This window comes from Marmota flaviventris, chromosome 6 (assembly GCF_047511675.1).
Source record: "Marmota flaviventris isolate mMarFla1 chromosome 6, mMarFla1.hap1, whole genome shotgun sequence".
NCBI lineage: Eukaryota > Metazoa > Chordata > Mammalia > Rodentia > Sciuridae > Marmota > Marmota flaviventris.
This window is the reverse complement of record NC_092503.1, coordinates 8,668,668-8,685,805: the sequence shown is the minus strand read 5'-3', so window position 1 is coordinate 8,685,805 and position 17,138 is coordinate 8,668,668. Positions and strand designations below refer to the sequence as shown.

The window sequence follows — 17,138 nt, the reverse complement described above, 5'->3', positions numbered from 1 at the left end:
CTGTTAGTGAGCACCACCGGGTTCTAGCTGATTCATGAAGGCCCTGTGTATGTCCCAGCATGGGGTCCCTGACAGAACAGTGGCACATGGCTGCCATTTGTTCTCACCCTCATGCTGCACCTCAGCTGCAGCCTTCCAAGAACATAGGGAGCCTTCTTAGCTAAGAGCTGAGCAAACGCTTTTTGTGTGGTAGTGGGAACTGAACTTGTGGCCTTGCACATACTAGGCAAGTGGTTAACCATTGAGCTTAACCACCCAGCCTGCCCCGTTTTAAAACATTGGACCAGGCCAGGGGCGTAGCGATCCGAGTTGTGATCCCAACAACTTGGGAGGCTAAGGCAGGAGGACTGAAAGTCCAAAGCCAGCCTCAGCAATTTAGCAAGACCTTGTCTCAAAATTAAAAAAGAAAAAAAAAAAAAGGGTACGGATGTGGCTCAGTTCAACCCCTGAATACCAAAGCAGGGGCGCACTGGACCAGTGATTCCTTTGTACAAATGCAGGCTCCTTTGAGTATTCTACCACCCCACAGGCCTGGGAGGGGTAGCTTGCTGGAAGCACAGCCCCTTCCCCTCTGCTGTGCGTGTGCAGGTGCAAGATGCTGCATTTCACTGTCGGGCTGGGACTTCCTTGCTCAACAGCCTCTGCCCTGCCTCATGTTGCCTGGGCATGAAGAAAGTGTAATTAGGTGCTACCTAAAACACACTCCCCCAGGGACTGGACCCTTCTTGGACCCACTGAACTCACCTGGCCATTCCTTGGTGCTTTCTTCCATTTGTCATTCAGTGCTTCTGTGTTGTACAGCTCAGTGCTGAAGGCACAGCCAAATGCCTTCAGCTGGTCACCTGTGCTCATGCTGCACCTGGGATTCTAATGGCAGAAGGGCTACACACTCAGAACCTGGAGGTTCACCAGGGCTTAGTTACTTTTGTGTGTATCTTGGGGTGAGCAGAGCTCTTGCCCAGATAGCAGAATTTTGTTACTTTTTTTTTCTTAAAATTTATTTTAGTTGTCAATGGACCTTAATTTTATTTATTTATATGTGGTGCTGAGAATCAAACCTAGTGCCTCACACATGCTAGTCAAGTGCCACTGAGCCACAACCCCAGCCCTCTTTTTCTTTTTTAAAACTATATATTGCACTGGACTGAGAGAGAAAACCATTTCTCTCTCTGGTTTCCTAGAGAGCAGAGCAGGTGTAGGCACCCCATCTGTTCTCCTGGGCCCTGGTCCTCACTGGGCTTCAATGCTGACTTAGGTCTGGCAACTGAAAGAACATTTTCCAGAAGAGACCAGGCCTTGAGGCTAGCGCTCGGCACCTGAAACTTCAGGCAGTTCCTCATCCCAGAAATATGAAGGCTGGGGCTCCACATCAGTGTGCAGACGAGGGCTGGGGCACCACATTAGTGTGCAGACAAGGGCCGAAACTACAGCCACTTACTCTCGCACAGCTCTGAAGGCCGTACGTCTGAAATCAAGGTGTCTACTAAGTGCAGTGGCACATACTGGTAATCCCAGCTACTCTGGAGGCTGAGACAGGAGAATCACAATTTCAAGGCCAGCCTCAGCAACTTAGCAAGAACCTGTGTCAAAAAATAAAAAGGGGGCCTGAGGTTGTAGCTCAGTGGTAGAGTGCTTGCCTAGCAAGTGCGAGGCACTGGGTTCTATCCTCAGCACGACATAAAAATAAATAAATAAAAGGTATTGTGCTTATCTACAACTAAAAACAAATATTAAAATAAAATAAAAAGGGCTGGGGGTGTAGCTCAATGGTAGAGACACGCATCTTTTCTGTGTGTGTCTGCTCTGCATCCAACTCTCCCACTGGATTAGGGCCACCCTAATGACTTTGTCTTCATCATCAAAGACCCTGTTTCCAAATACAGCCATATTTCACAGACACTGGGGGGTTAGGACTTCAACATTCTTGGGGGGGGACACAATTCAATCCATAGAAGGATCTCCTTGAGGAGAAAAGCCCAGGTGTTGACAGGGCTGTGGAGTTTGGCTCCTCTCTGCTGACAGCTGCCTAAAGTGACAGCCAGATGTTTGATGGACAAGTCGGGAGGACTGGGCAGGTTCGGGTCCACCACTGCACTTCTCAGGCCAGTCTGTGGGTCTCAGGGTGATCTGATCCCCCTGGCTCTAAAACCCAGCCAGCAGATACTAGTGGAGCTATGAGTCTGAAGGAAGTGACCCGTGTCTGCCCCCTGCCCTGTCTCCCCTGCAGAGTGTCTGGAATTTTGGCTTTGTCACCTGAACGGTCTGAGGTTTATCACTTGTGGGCTGAGGAAGGGCTGTGTGCTGTGTGTAGGTGTTGGGGAGCAGCAGGCACGGAGATTCTGGGCAAAAGAACAGAGTGGCCCAGCCTCTACTGGGGGACGTAACCAGGCAGCTCTGGAGCTGAAGAGCCAGAGGTCAGGTGACCACCTCGTCCTGGCTTTACACTGAAAGCTGTGTCCCAGGAAACCCCTTAGTTCCAGAAAAATCAGGACGGTTGGTTACCCTCAAGGAGAGAAAGCGAAGACCCAAGGACAGAGTCCAGGTTAGGTCAGGCTGGGAAGTGGGGCCAAGGCAGGCTGGCTGGCCGTCTTCTGGGCAGGTGTCTTGAACTTCTCCGGCTGGAGGCTTGGTTTCCCCCCTCCAGCTGGCCCAGTGTCTTGCTCTTTTCATTGAGTCACCCTTGTCTGCCCCTCCACTCTCAACACAGCTCCCTGTGTAGCAGGCCTTACTGCCCTCGGGTTCTTATTCTCAAAAAGGGAGGAGAACCCTCCCTCCCTAGAGCTTTTAAAAAACATAAGGACTGTTTTGTAACACCTCTTCTCCTATCCTGAATGAAATTCCTTGAAATATCAATGAAATATCATCGATGCATCCATAACCTTAAAAATGGCCATAAATGTGACCTAAAGGAGCAATGGAAGAAAAGTGACTCCTAATGGGTGGCTTGTGTTTTGGCCTGGCAGTACTGTAGCAAAGCCATATAAAAGGAAAAGCCACCAGGAGGCGGGATTTCAGGAAGCTGCTGTTTTAGGCCCTGGGTCACTCCAAGTGCCATAGCCACAGGTGGGCATCTCTCTGAAGGCCACCATGCCCCTTAGGTTTGCCCAGCCTCAGGACACTGCCATGTCTGCTCTGAACCTTTCTACACTAGCTTTCCTGCCACATCTCTCTTCCTTCCCTACCCTGTATTTGCTGGAGTTGTGTAGTTTAGGCCGGATCTAGAGGATCAGGACAGAGCTCCTTGTTCTGTGTGTCCAAGCTCAGGTAGAGACTTCTTTGTGACACTGAGCCCTGCAGTGGGACAGACCCTTCTTGTGCCTGGGATTGGTCTACCTTGGCCTTCCCTAATCTGGCAGTTTGTGGCAAATTATGAATCTAATTGAGCAGCCCTGGTTTTTATGTGGGAAATAGCTTGAGTCAAGGACTAATTATCAGCTGGAAGCACTCAGGCACAGGCACACACGGCCCCCAGTGTACTGCATTCAAGATGGGGCTGGGGACCTGGGAAGGTGGGGCATGATCCCCTTGGGAATGAAGGAGCCAAGCAGAACTGAAATCTGTGTCCAGGGACGGCTGTGCTCTTTCCACTCTTTTCATACACCTCGGTGGCTGGGAAGGACACTTAGTTGCATTTGTGACAGGGCAGCATGTCCAGCAAGGTCTTGTGAGGATTTGAAAGGGGGGAGGGTTATGTTTCTAATCGTGATCCAGTTTCCCTGTTTCTTCCATCCTTTGTGACTGTGGCAGTGTCTCTGGTACGTCACTCAGGCTCTTGGGTAGAGAGAGCCCCCAGTGTAGGATCTGGTCCAACACAGATTCCTTTGAAGTCAGCCTAGGGGGTGCAGGCACTGCTCCTCCAGAGTAGCACCTTCTCGTGGAGGGTCAGGCGTCTGTGGGGAGCACTGCAGAGCAGAGTGCCCCTCCTTCAGTGCAGTAGGAATTGGAACTCTGCAGCAGTTCTCATCTTGAGAGTCACATCAGGGACACCTAGCAGCACTGTCATTTCATAAAGAGATAGTAATGCAGCATTTAAGACTGATGGTTACAGGTATTAGTGTCAACCAAAAAGAGGGAATTGATTATTAAAGGGGTAATTCACAGAACCAAAGAATAAAAATGCATGTGGCCCCCCAGGAAGGAGCTGGAGCCAATCAGCCTAGATTCCAGTGCCCAACTAGCCATCAAACTTGCTGTACACTGGAATTCTGTAGGGAACTCTGGAAACCACTGGTGCCTACACTGCACTTCAGATCTGGTTTCATTTCACTGGGCATTTTTAAAATATATATATTTATTTTAGTTGTAAATGGACCTTTATTGTATTTATATGTGGTGCTAAGACTCGAATCCAGGGCCTCACACATGCTAGGCAAGTACTTTACCACTGAGCCACAACCCTAGCCCTGGCATCATGGTTTTTTAAAGCTCCTCAAGTGATTCTCACTTCCTTTTGTCTCACGGCCTCTGATCTTTGCTCAGGACCCAAGCTCCCTTGTCATGCCAGGCTGCCTGGTCAGCAGGAGGCACTTGCCACCAGGCAGGCTTCAGAAAGGTCACCATTGATAGGAAGTCACCACTGTGAGCTGAGGCCTCATGAAGCCCTGGAGTACTGCTAGGCTTTCCCAGGCCATCCATTTCCCCAGTCTTTGTAACAAATATTCCAAACCTTCTCTTTCTTTGTGCTGGATCCCCAGATCCCCCTGGTCTGCCTGGGTCCACACCCCACAGGACCATGGGCCTCCCCCCTTGCTTTACTGCCTGAGCTACGCTGGAAAAATTTCCCGTGGTTCTACCTCTGTCCCTGCAGCCCCGGCAAAGGAGCCCCTGGGTGCTGACTGACAAGGGAGGCTCATTTGCTCTGTACTGGCTGTACTGGTTCCTTCAGATGCTGCTAGCCATCAGTAGCCACTTACAGGGGACAGGTAAAGTCACCTGGATGTGTAGATCAGACTTTGACCAATGAGAGACAGGTAACAGGACAGAGCCAACAGATTGTCTCCTGACCCCGTAGTTTCTATGAGTCTCTCCTGCATGGTTGAGCAGCCAGCTGTGTTGAAAGCTCTGACCAGCTTGCACTTCCTCAGGCGTACTCTTCTCTGTCCCTGTCTAAACTTTATCCTCTCTCCTTGTTTCCCTGCTCCCAACAAAGTTACATGGACACTACTGTCTCAGTTTCTACTTTTGAGGGAACCAAGCAAAGACACTTTAGGCCAGTAACTAAGAAAAACATGGGTCAGAAATAAGGTGATCAATTGTCTTGGTTTGTCTGGACTGAGGGGGTTTCCAGGACATAGGACTTTTAGTGCTAGAACTAGGGAATTCTTAGGCCTTCTAGAACTAACTGCTCACCCTAGCCAGAAGGCAAGGGCCCACTTAACCACCCATCAGCAAATTATATACTTACTAGTCCCCTGAAACCCATTCCCTCTGATTCCTTGGGAAAGTGTTCCCCATTCTCTTAAACTATTGGAACATAGGCTGGTATATTGTTAGTCACCTGGCAAATCCAGTTCAGTCATCTGTTCAATACTCGTGCGCTGGTGTCTTTCTGTGCTAGACTGGTGCCAGGTCCTGGGAAGAGGAGGACAAATAAAAGCAGTCACAGTGATATCATAGGGGATGGTGATGGGATGTTACGGCTAAATATTGGTAATAAAATACGTGTTGAAGTCTAATAGACTGGGAGGGATGCTTAAAAACCCCTAAACTACCAAAGGCAGAGCGGGTATAGGATGCTTTTCTGGCGGGACGCGCTCACACGCTGGCCAGTGAAAGTTCCATGCAAGGACCTCGCGGTTGGAGACGAAAGAGGAAGCAGACACGTGTGTAGGGCCCTGGAGACTGCGGCCTGGTCCCCAGAGGTGGCCCCGCTCCGGGATTCGTGCCCTTACGGCCCTTCGGCTGGCCTCGGTCGTGACTGAGGCGACGGGCGTGCGGAGGACCGGTGCCCCGCGCTGGCCAGCGCCCACCGCGGTCGCCGCGCCCCGCGCCCTCCGCTTCCGCGCACGTGACCGCGCGTCGCGCTCTGACGCGTTTTCCCGGTCCGCTGCCCGCGGCCGCCGTCGCTCCGGCTGTGGCTGCCGCGGCTGCTGCGCGGCTCCGGGCGCGCCGGCCGGGGGCGCCGAGATGGAACCGTGAGTGCCGGCGCGGGCGGGCGGCGCCGGGGGTCCGGGTGCGGGGCGCTCTGCCCGGGGCGCCCTCCGCGCGTGCGGCTCGCGGGCGGGCGAGGGGGCGCGGCGCGGGGGCGCGGCGCGCGGGCCCGGCCCGGGGGCGCTGGCGGCGAGGGGAGGCGACTTGCGCCCCCGGCCCGCCCCGCAGGAGGAGGGGAGCGGGGCGCCCCGGGGTCTGGCCGGCGGGCGGGCCTGGGCACCCCGAGCCCCGGCCTCCGCATCGGGAACGGGACGCACCCCCTCCCCGCGGCTGCCGGGCGCGCGGCTGGGGGCGCTGCCCGGGGGCGCCTCCCCAGGCGCTGGTGACGTGGGCACGCTGGAGCCGGCACCGCCGCGCAGGGTCACTGGGATGCCGAGTTTTACGAGTTTTGCAATCTGCTGACTTCGGCGAGTCCCCTGTGAAGTGCAGAGGCTTTAATGGGGAAAAACCTGTCGGGGTGGCCCCAGGGACGCCATCCCTAAAGCTTGCTTTTGATGCCGCAGAGTCACCCGGGTGACCCCAGGGAGCGTCCGGAGAGGGGATTGGTGGGAGGCTTGGCGCTGAGTGGAGCTGCGGAAGGTCCAGGGCCGAGTGCGAGTCCCGCAGCGAGGAGGTTTGCCGGGCTCTGCAGGGTGGCCCCGGGGAAGGCGGCCTCAGGCGGGAGGGACTGTGTGGGTTAGAAGTTGATTTGGGGTTCTAGAGGCAGGAAAGTAACGTGGTGGGGAAGGTTGCCTCCAGGCAAGCGCCTGTGGTAGAAGGACACTTTTCCCCTCCTTCCTTGCAAGTTAGACTTTGGTTGGTCACTTCAGCACAGGGTGGAAAACCAGGCTGGCATTAAGTGTCAGGCCCAGGTGGATGTTTTAAAGATCTTTCTTTTAAATAACAGCCAGGTGGAGGTGTGTGTTAGCAGTGTTGCTGCTGCACTACTCCCGGGAGAGCTTTCACGTGTGCTCTTGTGTTGCGTCTTGGAACACTCAGGTAAAGGTGCCTTCCAGATATGTGGCCCTGTGGCACAGTGGTGGTTGCATGCTTCAAGGGTCCTCTTACAGATCTCTTGGGTTGGTTGGCTGGGCAGGGCATCTGGGATTCCTGCCTTGTCCCATTCTGTGGGGAAAAGTGGAGTATGTGAAGGGGATTGGACTTTGGCCAGAACTGGAACCCAGGTCCCCTGCCTACCCTGTCTGTTACAGGCCAGGGGACTAGCCCAAACGGAAGCCATTAACCAAGGAAAGGTCTTGGGGAGGAACTGTTTACTGCAGCTTGAATGAGAGATTTGATACCCACAGTGTGACCCGCTGTGGGCCCTTGCTGTCCGGGAGGTGTGCCTCAGGCTCTGTTGGGCAAAGGGGTGGGGTGGTAGGGTGTGGATATCCGGAGGTCAGAGCGCCACATCGTCCAGTGTTCAGTATGGCACTGAACTGGGAATCACTAAAGGTTTTGGGCAGTAAATAAAATCCTACTCAAGGCCGAACATCTGAAGCATGTCTGGTTAGGTCAGAGTGCTGCCCAAGGCCAGAAGGGACAGGAGCAGGGTTGGAGCCTGAAGAAGGAAGTGGGTGGGAGAGATCAGGAGAAAACAGCTGCCTGGAGGAGCCAGGGCAATGCCAGCAAACTTCTCAGGGGCGTGATGGCCGCACTGCCCGCACTGCCAACCCTGGCCCCAGTGACCTCTCAGCTCACGTATGGCTCAACCTGCTCTTTAAAAAGGCAGAGAGATTGCCATCAGAACCAGTCAGAGCCTTAGTTTTTAAGGCTTCAACCAGGAGTTTCCTGCCACCTCCATCCCTTCTGATAATGCCAGGACAGGAGAGATATAGGCTGCATCTTGAAGAGTGGTCAGGTGGCTTCTTTTTGAGCTCTGCTGCCGAGGCTTCCTTGTGCCCATTGGTTGCTTTGCTTCTCTGTTGCGTTTCTCTGAAGAGGTCAGTAAGGCTGGCATTGTGTGGGTCTTGCTTGGTGCACAAGCCGTTTTTTAAAGAGTGTATTTCACATGTCTCTTTCATCCTGGGGTGTTTTTGAGTAGGAGTGTATCGATTAGACCCATCTCTACCATCAGTGAAGGTGAACAAATTAAGCCCTGTGGATCCTGCTAAGGCTTCAGGGTCCCAAGCCTGCTGAATCTCCTAGTGCTTGAGGGGACATCAGGCTTGGTCAGAATCATGTTCCTGCAGTCCCGGAGTTATTTAGGATCATGTCTGTTAGCTAATTTTTCTTTTTTTCTGAACCAAATGATCTCGAGAAATAAAATATAACCAAAGATAACCTCTTGGGAGTTGACTGTAGTAGGTACTGTCGTATCGCTTTACACCTGTCATTTTGTGGAATCCTCACCACCACCCTGCTGCCAGGAGGTTTTCTAACTTCCCTATTTTGCAGATGAGGGGACTGAGGTACAGCAGAGTCCATTGAGTTCTCAATGCTAAGCTGTTAAGTCTCAGCTTGAAAGGAAGCCTCATAGTTGGCTCCAGAGCCCGAGCTGTTGACCACTGCCCTCTCCTCCTTTGAGACAACAGCTGGCAGCTGACCTGTCCTCAGCAAGAGCTTTCAGGAGCAACTCCTTCCTCATCACAGAGAGCCCAGGAAGGGGTCCCTGTTTCCTGGATGTTATGGGTCAGGAACCCGAGGTCCTGAGAGGTAGCGGCCCCAGGTCCCTTTGCTGGTCAGTGGAGGAGAGGCCTTCCTGCTAGCCTTTGGACACTGGACCCCAGGTGACATGACCTGGCACTGGCTGGAGCCCCACCCTTGGCCGGCATATAACTTTTGGGAGAACAAGTGTGCTGCCCGGTGTCTGACCTGCTTCCTTGTTCCGTTTGGCCTGGGAAAGGCATTTGATGACCTAACCCTGAACAGGCTCCTGGATGTGAGCCACTGACCTGCAGCCTGGAAAGGATGCACAAGCTCATGCTCCCTAGAGGAGCCCATTAAAATGCACAGGATATTGTTGGGCCTTGAATTATCACATAATGGTATTTTTGAAGGCTCACTGCTTGAGTAGGTAAAGAAATTATTTATAATATATTCAACGTGATTGATTGAAATTTCAGACTTCTTATTCTGTTTGCCCCCTCAGAAGTTTCTTTTCAAAACCCCTTCAATGGTAGGTTATTTAAAAAGCAAAGATTTGGTGAGGGAGTAGAGTGGCCTCCTTTCTGCCTGACCCTCACATGTTGGGTGCACATATGTGGGTTCAGATCCCACCTCTACCTCCTGCTGCCTAGGACCCTCACCCTTCTGTTTTCCCATGTTTAAACGGCCTTGTAACACCAGTGCCCAGAAAGCTTCTAGCCTGATGTCAGGTAGGTGCCGCCCTGTCCTTCAGTCTGAAGCTCACGGAGGGGACTTCTTACACAGTGCATGTCCAGAGACACTGTGCCAGTGAGACTGAAATTTTTCACAATATGAAGTGGAGACACTGCGTGGAAACACCTGTACTCCAGGCTACTCAGTAGGCTGAGGCAGGGGGATCACTTGAGCCCAGGAGTTTGAAACCAGCCTGGAAAACATATCAAGACCCCATGTCAAACAAAGGAAAGAGAGGGATAAGAAAACACAACTGTCACTTTTAAAAACTTACATGATTGAGTGCTACCTTCTCACTACACCTTTTTAAACATTTTGCTTTTTATTTCAATTTCAACTCCCGACAACCCTATAAATGCTGGTTCTCTTTCCTGCAATGAGGCCCTGGGAGGTGGCTTTAGCTTGCCTGCAGCTGTGGTGTTGGAAAGTGGGGAGTGTGGCTGATGGACACAGGCCAGCACCTTGGTTAAGGAAGAGATTGTTTTTATGCCAATTGTGAAAAAATAAAACCTTAACTAAAACGTGAGAATGGACTGAGGGATTTTAAAATCCTGTCCCGCAGCACAGATCCTAATAAGTTCTCTAGCGGGAAATCTACATTTTCAGTTGAACAAGTAGCAAATTACTAGTAATATTTTTGGTCATAACCACCTACTGTTTTGGTGACTTGATGAGAAAAATATGTCTTGGTAACAAGGCTTCTGCCTCCTGGGTGCCATCTCTGGCCTAGCGCTGTCATTGGGGTGCTCTAAGGTGCTTATTTTTCCCTTCCATGAAGGCTGGTACCCTCCTTCATTCTCTGCCCCCAGAATCCTGCCTGTCTGCAGTCTACTGCCTTGAGGCCTGCATGAACTGGGCACACTGTGCGCTGGACTCCCACCCTCTGCCAGTGCCGTTTGGTGGACTCTGTGGAGGCTGGCATGGGAGGGAGAAATGCGTAGTGAGTGTGTAATGCTGTCTGCAGGGGCTCCGAGGTGCTTTACTGGCCTAATGGGGCTCTCCAGCTGGCTGAGCGCGTGTGGCCCTGAGGTCTGTGGTGGGTGCCGGGCGGGCCTCTTGTAGTGAAGTGGCATGGACCTGCTTTGCCTACCTCAGATGGAAGGGGAAGCTGGAGCCACCAACACCATAAAAAGACAACTTGGGAGAAGACAGATGTTGTGGTTCAGTGTTTGACAGTTTATCATGGCAGGGAACATAGTGGAACTCCAAGGAATAGACTAGGGAAGAGCGAGTGGGAAAGGTGAAGTCATTGGACACCCACTGCTCGGGCATGTGCTGGTCAGGGCAGGAATCAGGGAGGACACGGATGTTGATGGATGTGGATCATCCGTGATAAAGCCCTGAAACAGGCTTGGGCACTGAGTCCTGCAGGTGGGTAAATGGTTGCTTTCTCTCAGGGTGGTTGGGGTGCCTCACCTGAGGCAGATTGCCGGCCAGGATGGAGTAACAAATCAGTGGCAGCAGGTGGGCAGCCCGATGGCAGGGATAGCTGACAGCTGCCAGTTATTCTGAAAGGGACAGTCCCGGGTGCCTAGAGAGAGGAGGTTATCTACACCTGAACAACTTGGTATTTAGAGTTTCATTTTTAAATTTTGGATATTTGTGTTGTGTATATCCATGGGAAATTTTTGGTTTTGTTAGATTATTTCATGAAAAGTGACTTAGCTCCTGCGGGTAAATGATCCCAGATGTCCCTTCCTTGGGACATCCCAAGCAATCCCTTGGGAAATGGTGATGACTGTGCCTAATGAGGGAAAGATAGGACTTGCAGTGACTCAGATTATGACTGCAGTTTGGGGGCTAGGAAATTTGTATTTTTAAGCACCCCTGAAATTGAGGTTAGTTAATAAGAAGCCCAAAGAGTCCAAGGGGATGTTCTCTTTCATTGCATTTGGAAGCTCTTCTAAGGCCCGGGGGTTCTAGCTAGGCCAGGAATTAGAGCACATGTCAAATGCCTAGTGTGGAATGAAGCCCGGGCCTGCAGAGGAAGGAGCTGCCTGGCCCAAGATGAACAAGCCAGAAGAGGTGGCAGGTATGCAGGAGGTCCCCGCCCTGCTTAGCTGGGCAGAAGACTTCCCCTTGACCCCCTGGGTGTAGTGGGAAATGCTGTCCCTGGCATTTCACCTGTGCTTGAGGAACTACACAAGCACTTTGGAAATGCAGTGGAAGTGGAGTCAGTGTGAATGCCTGTCGGGTGCCAGGCCTGGCAGGCAGGTGGTACTTGTCTTCAGGTGCTCAGCTGTATAGTGCAGACACACCTGTTGTGGTGGCGAGATGGGGCAGTCACGAGAAGACGGACACAGTGTGCCTGAACTTAGAAGAGGATTTAGACAAGCTGGCAGGGAGAAAAGAGCCTTTTGATCAGGAAACAGTGTGAGGGCTAATCTGGAGTCAGGCAGGTGCGTGCAGGGAGGTAGGAAGATTGGATTGGGATTGTAGGGAAGGACTTGGGGGACCTCAAGTGCCCTAAGGAGGAGCCTACACTTGCCTAGTTGGTGGGGAGCCACCCCAGGCTTTACAGGGGACAGGCTGTATGGGGGCTATAGTAACAACAACCAAGAAGCTGGGAGGCAGTGGCAGTAATCCGGGTGGGAGTTCCTGAGGACCTGCTAGGAATGGAGGGGACTTGGGAAGCAGGGACTTGCCTCTTGTGGCTGTGTGGGATGAATAGGAGAGGACATGCCAGATGACTCAGTGGTTTTAGGAAGTGGAAATGGAGAAAGGATTGAGGCAGGAAGTGGAGAGTGGGTACAGGATTTCCGTTGTGTTCTTCAGTGAGTTTTGTTTTAAACGTATGGACCATAAAGAAGTATATAGGACGTCTGAGTGAGGATATTTTGGGGACACTATTTTAGAGTGAGGGCAGGGTGCACAGGGATGGTTCCTGAAAGTAGGAAGGACAATTAGAGGGGAAGCAGATAGCCAGTGTTTGGAGAACCATGAGCATCTGGGGCTGGAGAATTTCAAGAAGACATACAAGGCATTGAGTGGACATGAGGACTGGGCAGGCTGGTGGCTCAGAGGCCTCTTGAAGGTGGACTTTGCAGTTTTCTGCAACCCAGTTTGGCCTCTAGTGGTTGTAGAAGTGTCCTCCAGTTGGTCTGATCATAGAGGGTGACGGGCTGTATTGGTCACTGAGACTTGCCTGCCTTGACCTAGGTCCGCGTGGTGGTTAGGAACACTTGGCATTTCAGCGGGAGGTGACTTTGGCTGGAGGCAGAGCTGTCAGTTGTACCCGGGTCAGGACAGCAGTCCATGCCCCGGGTGTCACCATTGGGCTGGTCTCCCCACAGCAGAGTTGGGCTAGTTCTGGCAAAGCTTGCTCACTTCTCTCTTTACCGTGGCTTCTCAACGTTTTTGTTGTTCTGCTGCGAGCAACAGTGGAGACCTGAGGTTTGTCTTAGCTGGGGCAGTGTTCCTGGGCCTTCAGGAGTCTGTTTTTGGGGTCAGAGGTTTTAGATGAGAAGTTAACAGTAGAGGGAACCATGGAGGGATCCCAGGCACAGTCTAGGGGCCATTCCTGGCCGTTGGTGGCCCTGTAGGCTGCAGAGGGTCTGGACGCAAGCCTTCCAGAGTGTGGGAGGGCTGAGAATGTTTGCTGCTTGTCAGGACACAGACAACGAACGGAAAGCAAGGCCTGTGGCTACTCTTCTCCAGCCTGCTGACCAAGTGTGGGCGGCTGTGACCTGGGCGTGTGAGCTAAGAGATTTGCTTTCTGTGTCTTTTTTCCATTGACTTGGGTGACTGTTGGAAATTTTCTAATTAACCTGGGTTAAGTGTAAGTTTTAAGATAAAAGACATGATGGGTTACTTTTTTTCCTTTTCTTTTCGGTGGCACTGGGGATTGAAACCAGGGATGCTCTACCACTGAACTGTATCACCAGGGCTTTATTTTTTATTTTGAAACAGGGTCTTGCTAAGATGCTGAGGCTGGCCTTGAACTTGGGATCCTCCTGCTTTGGCCTCCTGAGTCACTGAAATTACAGGCATGCGCCACTATGCCTGGCTCCTTGAGTCTTCTGAGGGGCAAGGAAGCATGTCACCTGGGCGGATTGCATTTGACCTGTGCTGTCATGCTCCGTTCTGATGTCTTTATTCAGCCTTTGTTCTCATATGCTAAGTCATGGTGCTTTTAGGATGTTGATAATGTATTTTAAATGTTGAAGTTTTTAAAATATTTTTTTAGTCGTAGATGGACACTGCATCTTTTATTTATTTATATTTTATGTGGTGCTGAGGATCGAACCCAGTGCCTCACATGTGCAAGGCAAGTGCTCTACCACTGAGCTCCAGCCCCAGCCTCTAAACATTATAGTTTAAACTTAATTTAAAATATAATTATTCTGTTTCTCTTGAACTTGGGATCCTCCTGCTTTGGCCTCCTGAGTCACTGAAATTACAGGCATGAGCCACTGTGCCTGCAGGTGTGCCTTCACCCTGTGCTTGGGGAGCTCTCAGTGTTGCTCTGGGTTGGGCTGCTGTGGGGCATGGTTCTCCTGAAGGGATCATGATGGGGGAGCTCATGAGTGGCTATGCATGAGTTCTCCAAACAAGTTCATGTTCACATGAGAGTGGCAGCTTCCTGGTGGCAGCATCTCTCATAATCTGGCATTTGTCAAAACACCAGTACAGTACTAATAACTCTATTTCATTTCCCCACCATCCAGTCCATTGAGCTTGGTGTAGTTTTTTCTGTGTGAAAATGCCCTGTGTGTTGCCTAGAAATCTTCCCTTCAGAATGTAAACAGAAATGTATTCAGCACCCCGAGTGAGGAACCTGAGGAATAGCTCCACACCTGGTAACGCAGGGACAGAGGAGATGCTTGTTCTCCTGTGGGTGTCAAGTTTGAACTTGGTCACGCTTTCCAGAGCCTCCCTCCAGGGGAGTGGCAGGTGCTGCCAAAGGGCAGAGTTACCATCTCCAGAGTGTTTCCCGCTCTGTAAATCCGAGGGACTGGGCTCCGTCCTGGAGACCATTTCCAGCTGTAATGCACGAGGCTCTCCGAGTTGGGATCTGGCTCCTTCACCAGCTTCCATCTGCGCCAGGCAGGTCGTTTGTGGGTCAGAGTTTGGACCTGGATTTTCACTGGGTCTGTCATTCAGTCAACCCCATGACCCTGACCTGAAAGTCCATGGGGCAGAGTACACATGCACCAGGCAGTCAGCAGGGCCACGTCAGAGTGGCCGTGGCTCCCAGGCCTCACTTTCGCCCTGAGACGCATGGCAGAGTGGCAGCCTCCTGCCTGGCAGCTGGAGTCAACGGGGGGGGGGGGGGGGGAGGAGGCAGGTTACTCATGGCATGCCTCTGTGCACAGGAGTCGGTGACCTTTCCCTCATTCTTGGCCACGCCTGTCTCAGGCGTGAGAGAGTCAAGTCCACTGTACTGCTCCTGGCTCCCAAGGCCAGGAAGCATGGGGACTGTGGACACACAACAAAGCAAGAGCCAGCCTGGGCTCCTCTCTGGTCTGTGGTGCTTCTTGAGGGTTCAGGCAGGGGCAGGCCAGCCAAGTCCACCTGCCGTCTCTTTGTAAGTGAGGTTAAGTTGAATTGGAACACAGACAGCTGTGTTTCATGGGACGCCTTGGCCACCATGAAGGCTGAGCCAAGTGCTCTGCAGAGGCAGGGTTACCAGAAGTCCTCAGACCTTGTTGTCCGTCTGAAAGGACTTTGCGGGGATTTCCAGGGGAAGATTTGTGCCCCTCTGCGTTTCCTTCGGACAGTGGGTGGGGAACTGTAGGTGTGCTTCCACATTGGTGTAAATTGTGTCAAAAGCAGACTCAGCCATGAAGGTCAGCTGCTCTTCACTAGGACGGGGTTTCAAAGGAGGCACCCTGCATTTGTGGAAGCCAGATGCAAACGAGCTGTGGTCCCTGGCGTTCTTTTGGGGCATGTCTGTGACATACCTGTGACAGCTCGAGTTGAACATGTGTGAGTGAGTGAGTCAGGCTTCTTAAGGTCACATTGGGGCTCTGCTCTGGCAGCTGGAGGTGGGATTTGTGAAGAAGGTTTGAGCCCACCACCTGGTGACATGTGACCTTGTGGAAGCAGAAGCCACAGCACGTTCTGCCACAAGGGCTGGATTTAGCCTGTCCTGTGCAGGCCAGGATGGCAGGGGCTGACCTGGGACGTGCAGGATGGTCTGATGTCTTTGGGACTGCTTTGTCAGGGAAGGTCACAGGTTTCAGAACAGGTGTCCTTGTGAGATGAGGGCTGGGTGGGGGGAGGTGGGCGGATGAGGCCAGTGTGGCCTTTCGGGCCTGGCAGGGGCTGGCATGTGCGCTGTGCGGCCGTCCTCCTGTGGCTCTGTGGGTCACCCCGCTCTGCTCTGCAGGTTGGCACCCATGCGGCTCTACACGCTCTCCAAGCGCCACTTTGTGCTCGTGTTTGTCGTCTTCTTCCTCTGTTTTGGCCTGACTGTCTTCGTTGGGATCAGAGGTAAGTTCGGTGTTTAATCGTTCCATTATCTCGCCTTCACGGCCGCCTTGGCGTGTTGCCTCTCAGCCTGCCCAGCTGCACCCCTTCGTCCCACCAGGCCCAGTGTGGACGGAGCCAACAGGCCAGAAGAGGCCTCTTCCTGCACCTCTTCTCCTGGGGGAGGCGCAGTGAGCAGCTGAGTGACCCTGGCCATGCCCCTCATTACAGCCAGGCCTCCAGGTCAGCCTTTTGTCAGCACCTTTTAGTGGCCAACAGACCCTTCTTGAGTCTGTTGGCACTGTGCTGGGCAGTCCAGACCTGCTGCCCCGGGGGATGGCAACCTACAAGTCCTGATGCAGTGAACGGGGGTGGGGTGTGATTGATGGCACAGAGCAGGGGCGGTGCGGGGAGCAGGGAGGGGCTCTAGTGACACCCTGAGCCCTCAGCAGGGCCCCACGAAGGGTGCTGGCAGCCTCATGGTATCCAAGTGGGAGTGTGGGGATCTGCCTTCGCCCTTGCCTTCAGTCACCCAGCTGCAAGGTGTTTGGGGGGAAAGCCACACCAGGAATTTGGCCTTGAAAGTGCTTTGGAATCTTCTAGGTAGGCCAGGCTCCTCTCCCACAGACAGAGAACAGAACCACAGAAGCAGAGTAGTTCTCCGTGGTTCTCACAAGGTTTCTAGAAACCCTGGAGTCTTCAGTCTGCCTGAAGGATGGGCAGCAGGACCCCGATGTGGTTGGAGAGTGCACCTCTTCATTTTCTTTTAAGTAAACTGTCATTGTCTTTGAGGGTGGTTTCTGGTGGCCCTTGATTCCACCAAAGCACTAACGCTGCAGTGTGACAGTGATGCTTGGCCTATCCCAGGGGCACTTGTGCCTCAAGAGCCCCTTTCCTACCTAAACCGACATTCTGTTGGTGAGAGGGCTGGGGAGGCTGGGGAGGCTGTTCTGCTGCTGCTCTGGTGATGGTGGTGATGATGCTCAGGTGAGAGCTGGTGGTGTTCGTTCTAGTTGGAGGGAGGGAGGGAGGGAGGGGGGGGGAGAGAGAGAGAGAGAGAGAGAGAGAGAGAGAGATTGATTCTCCTTAAGCCATATTGTTCTACTAGGCCTTCAGTAGATTTCAGGAGGCTCACCCCCAGCAGGGAAGGGGTCTGCAATCTGCTCACTTAGTCTACTGATTCAAATATCAGTCTCATCCAGGAATTCCTCACAGACACAGTAGAATAATGTTTAGTCAAGTATCTAGGCCCCCTGTAGCCCAGTGAAGTTGACACA

The 17,138-nt window shown here is 52.6% G+C and overlaps 1 protein-coding gene across 1 annotated transcript in view; it reads left to right on the top strand.

The window, feature by feature from the left end:
• Positions 1 to 6,051: 6,051 nt before the first annotated feature.
• Tmem181 (transmembrane protein 181) overlaps positions 6,052 to 17,138 on the top strand; it is a 37,329-nt gene continuing 26,242 nt past the window's right edge. Inside the window, exons 1-2 of the mRNA XM_027939518.2 lie at positions 6,052 to 6,134; positions 15,782 to 15,885. Of these exons, the coding sequence (XP_027795319.1) occupies positions 6,127 to 6,134; positions 15,782 to 15,885 (112 nt within the window). The 5' untranslated portion in view covers positions 6,052 to 6,126. The remainder of the gene's footprint in view (positions 6,135 to 15,781; positions 15,886 to 17,138) is intronic.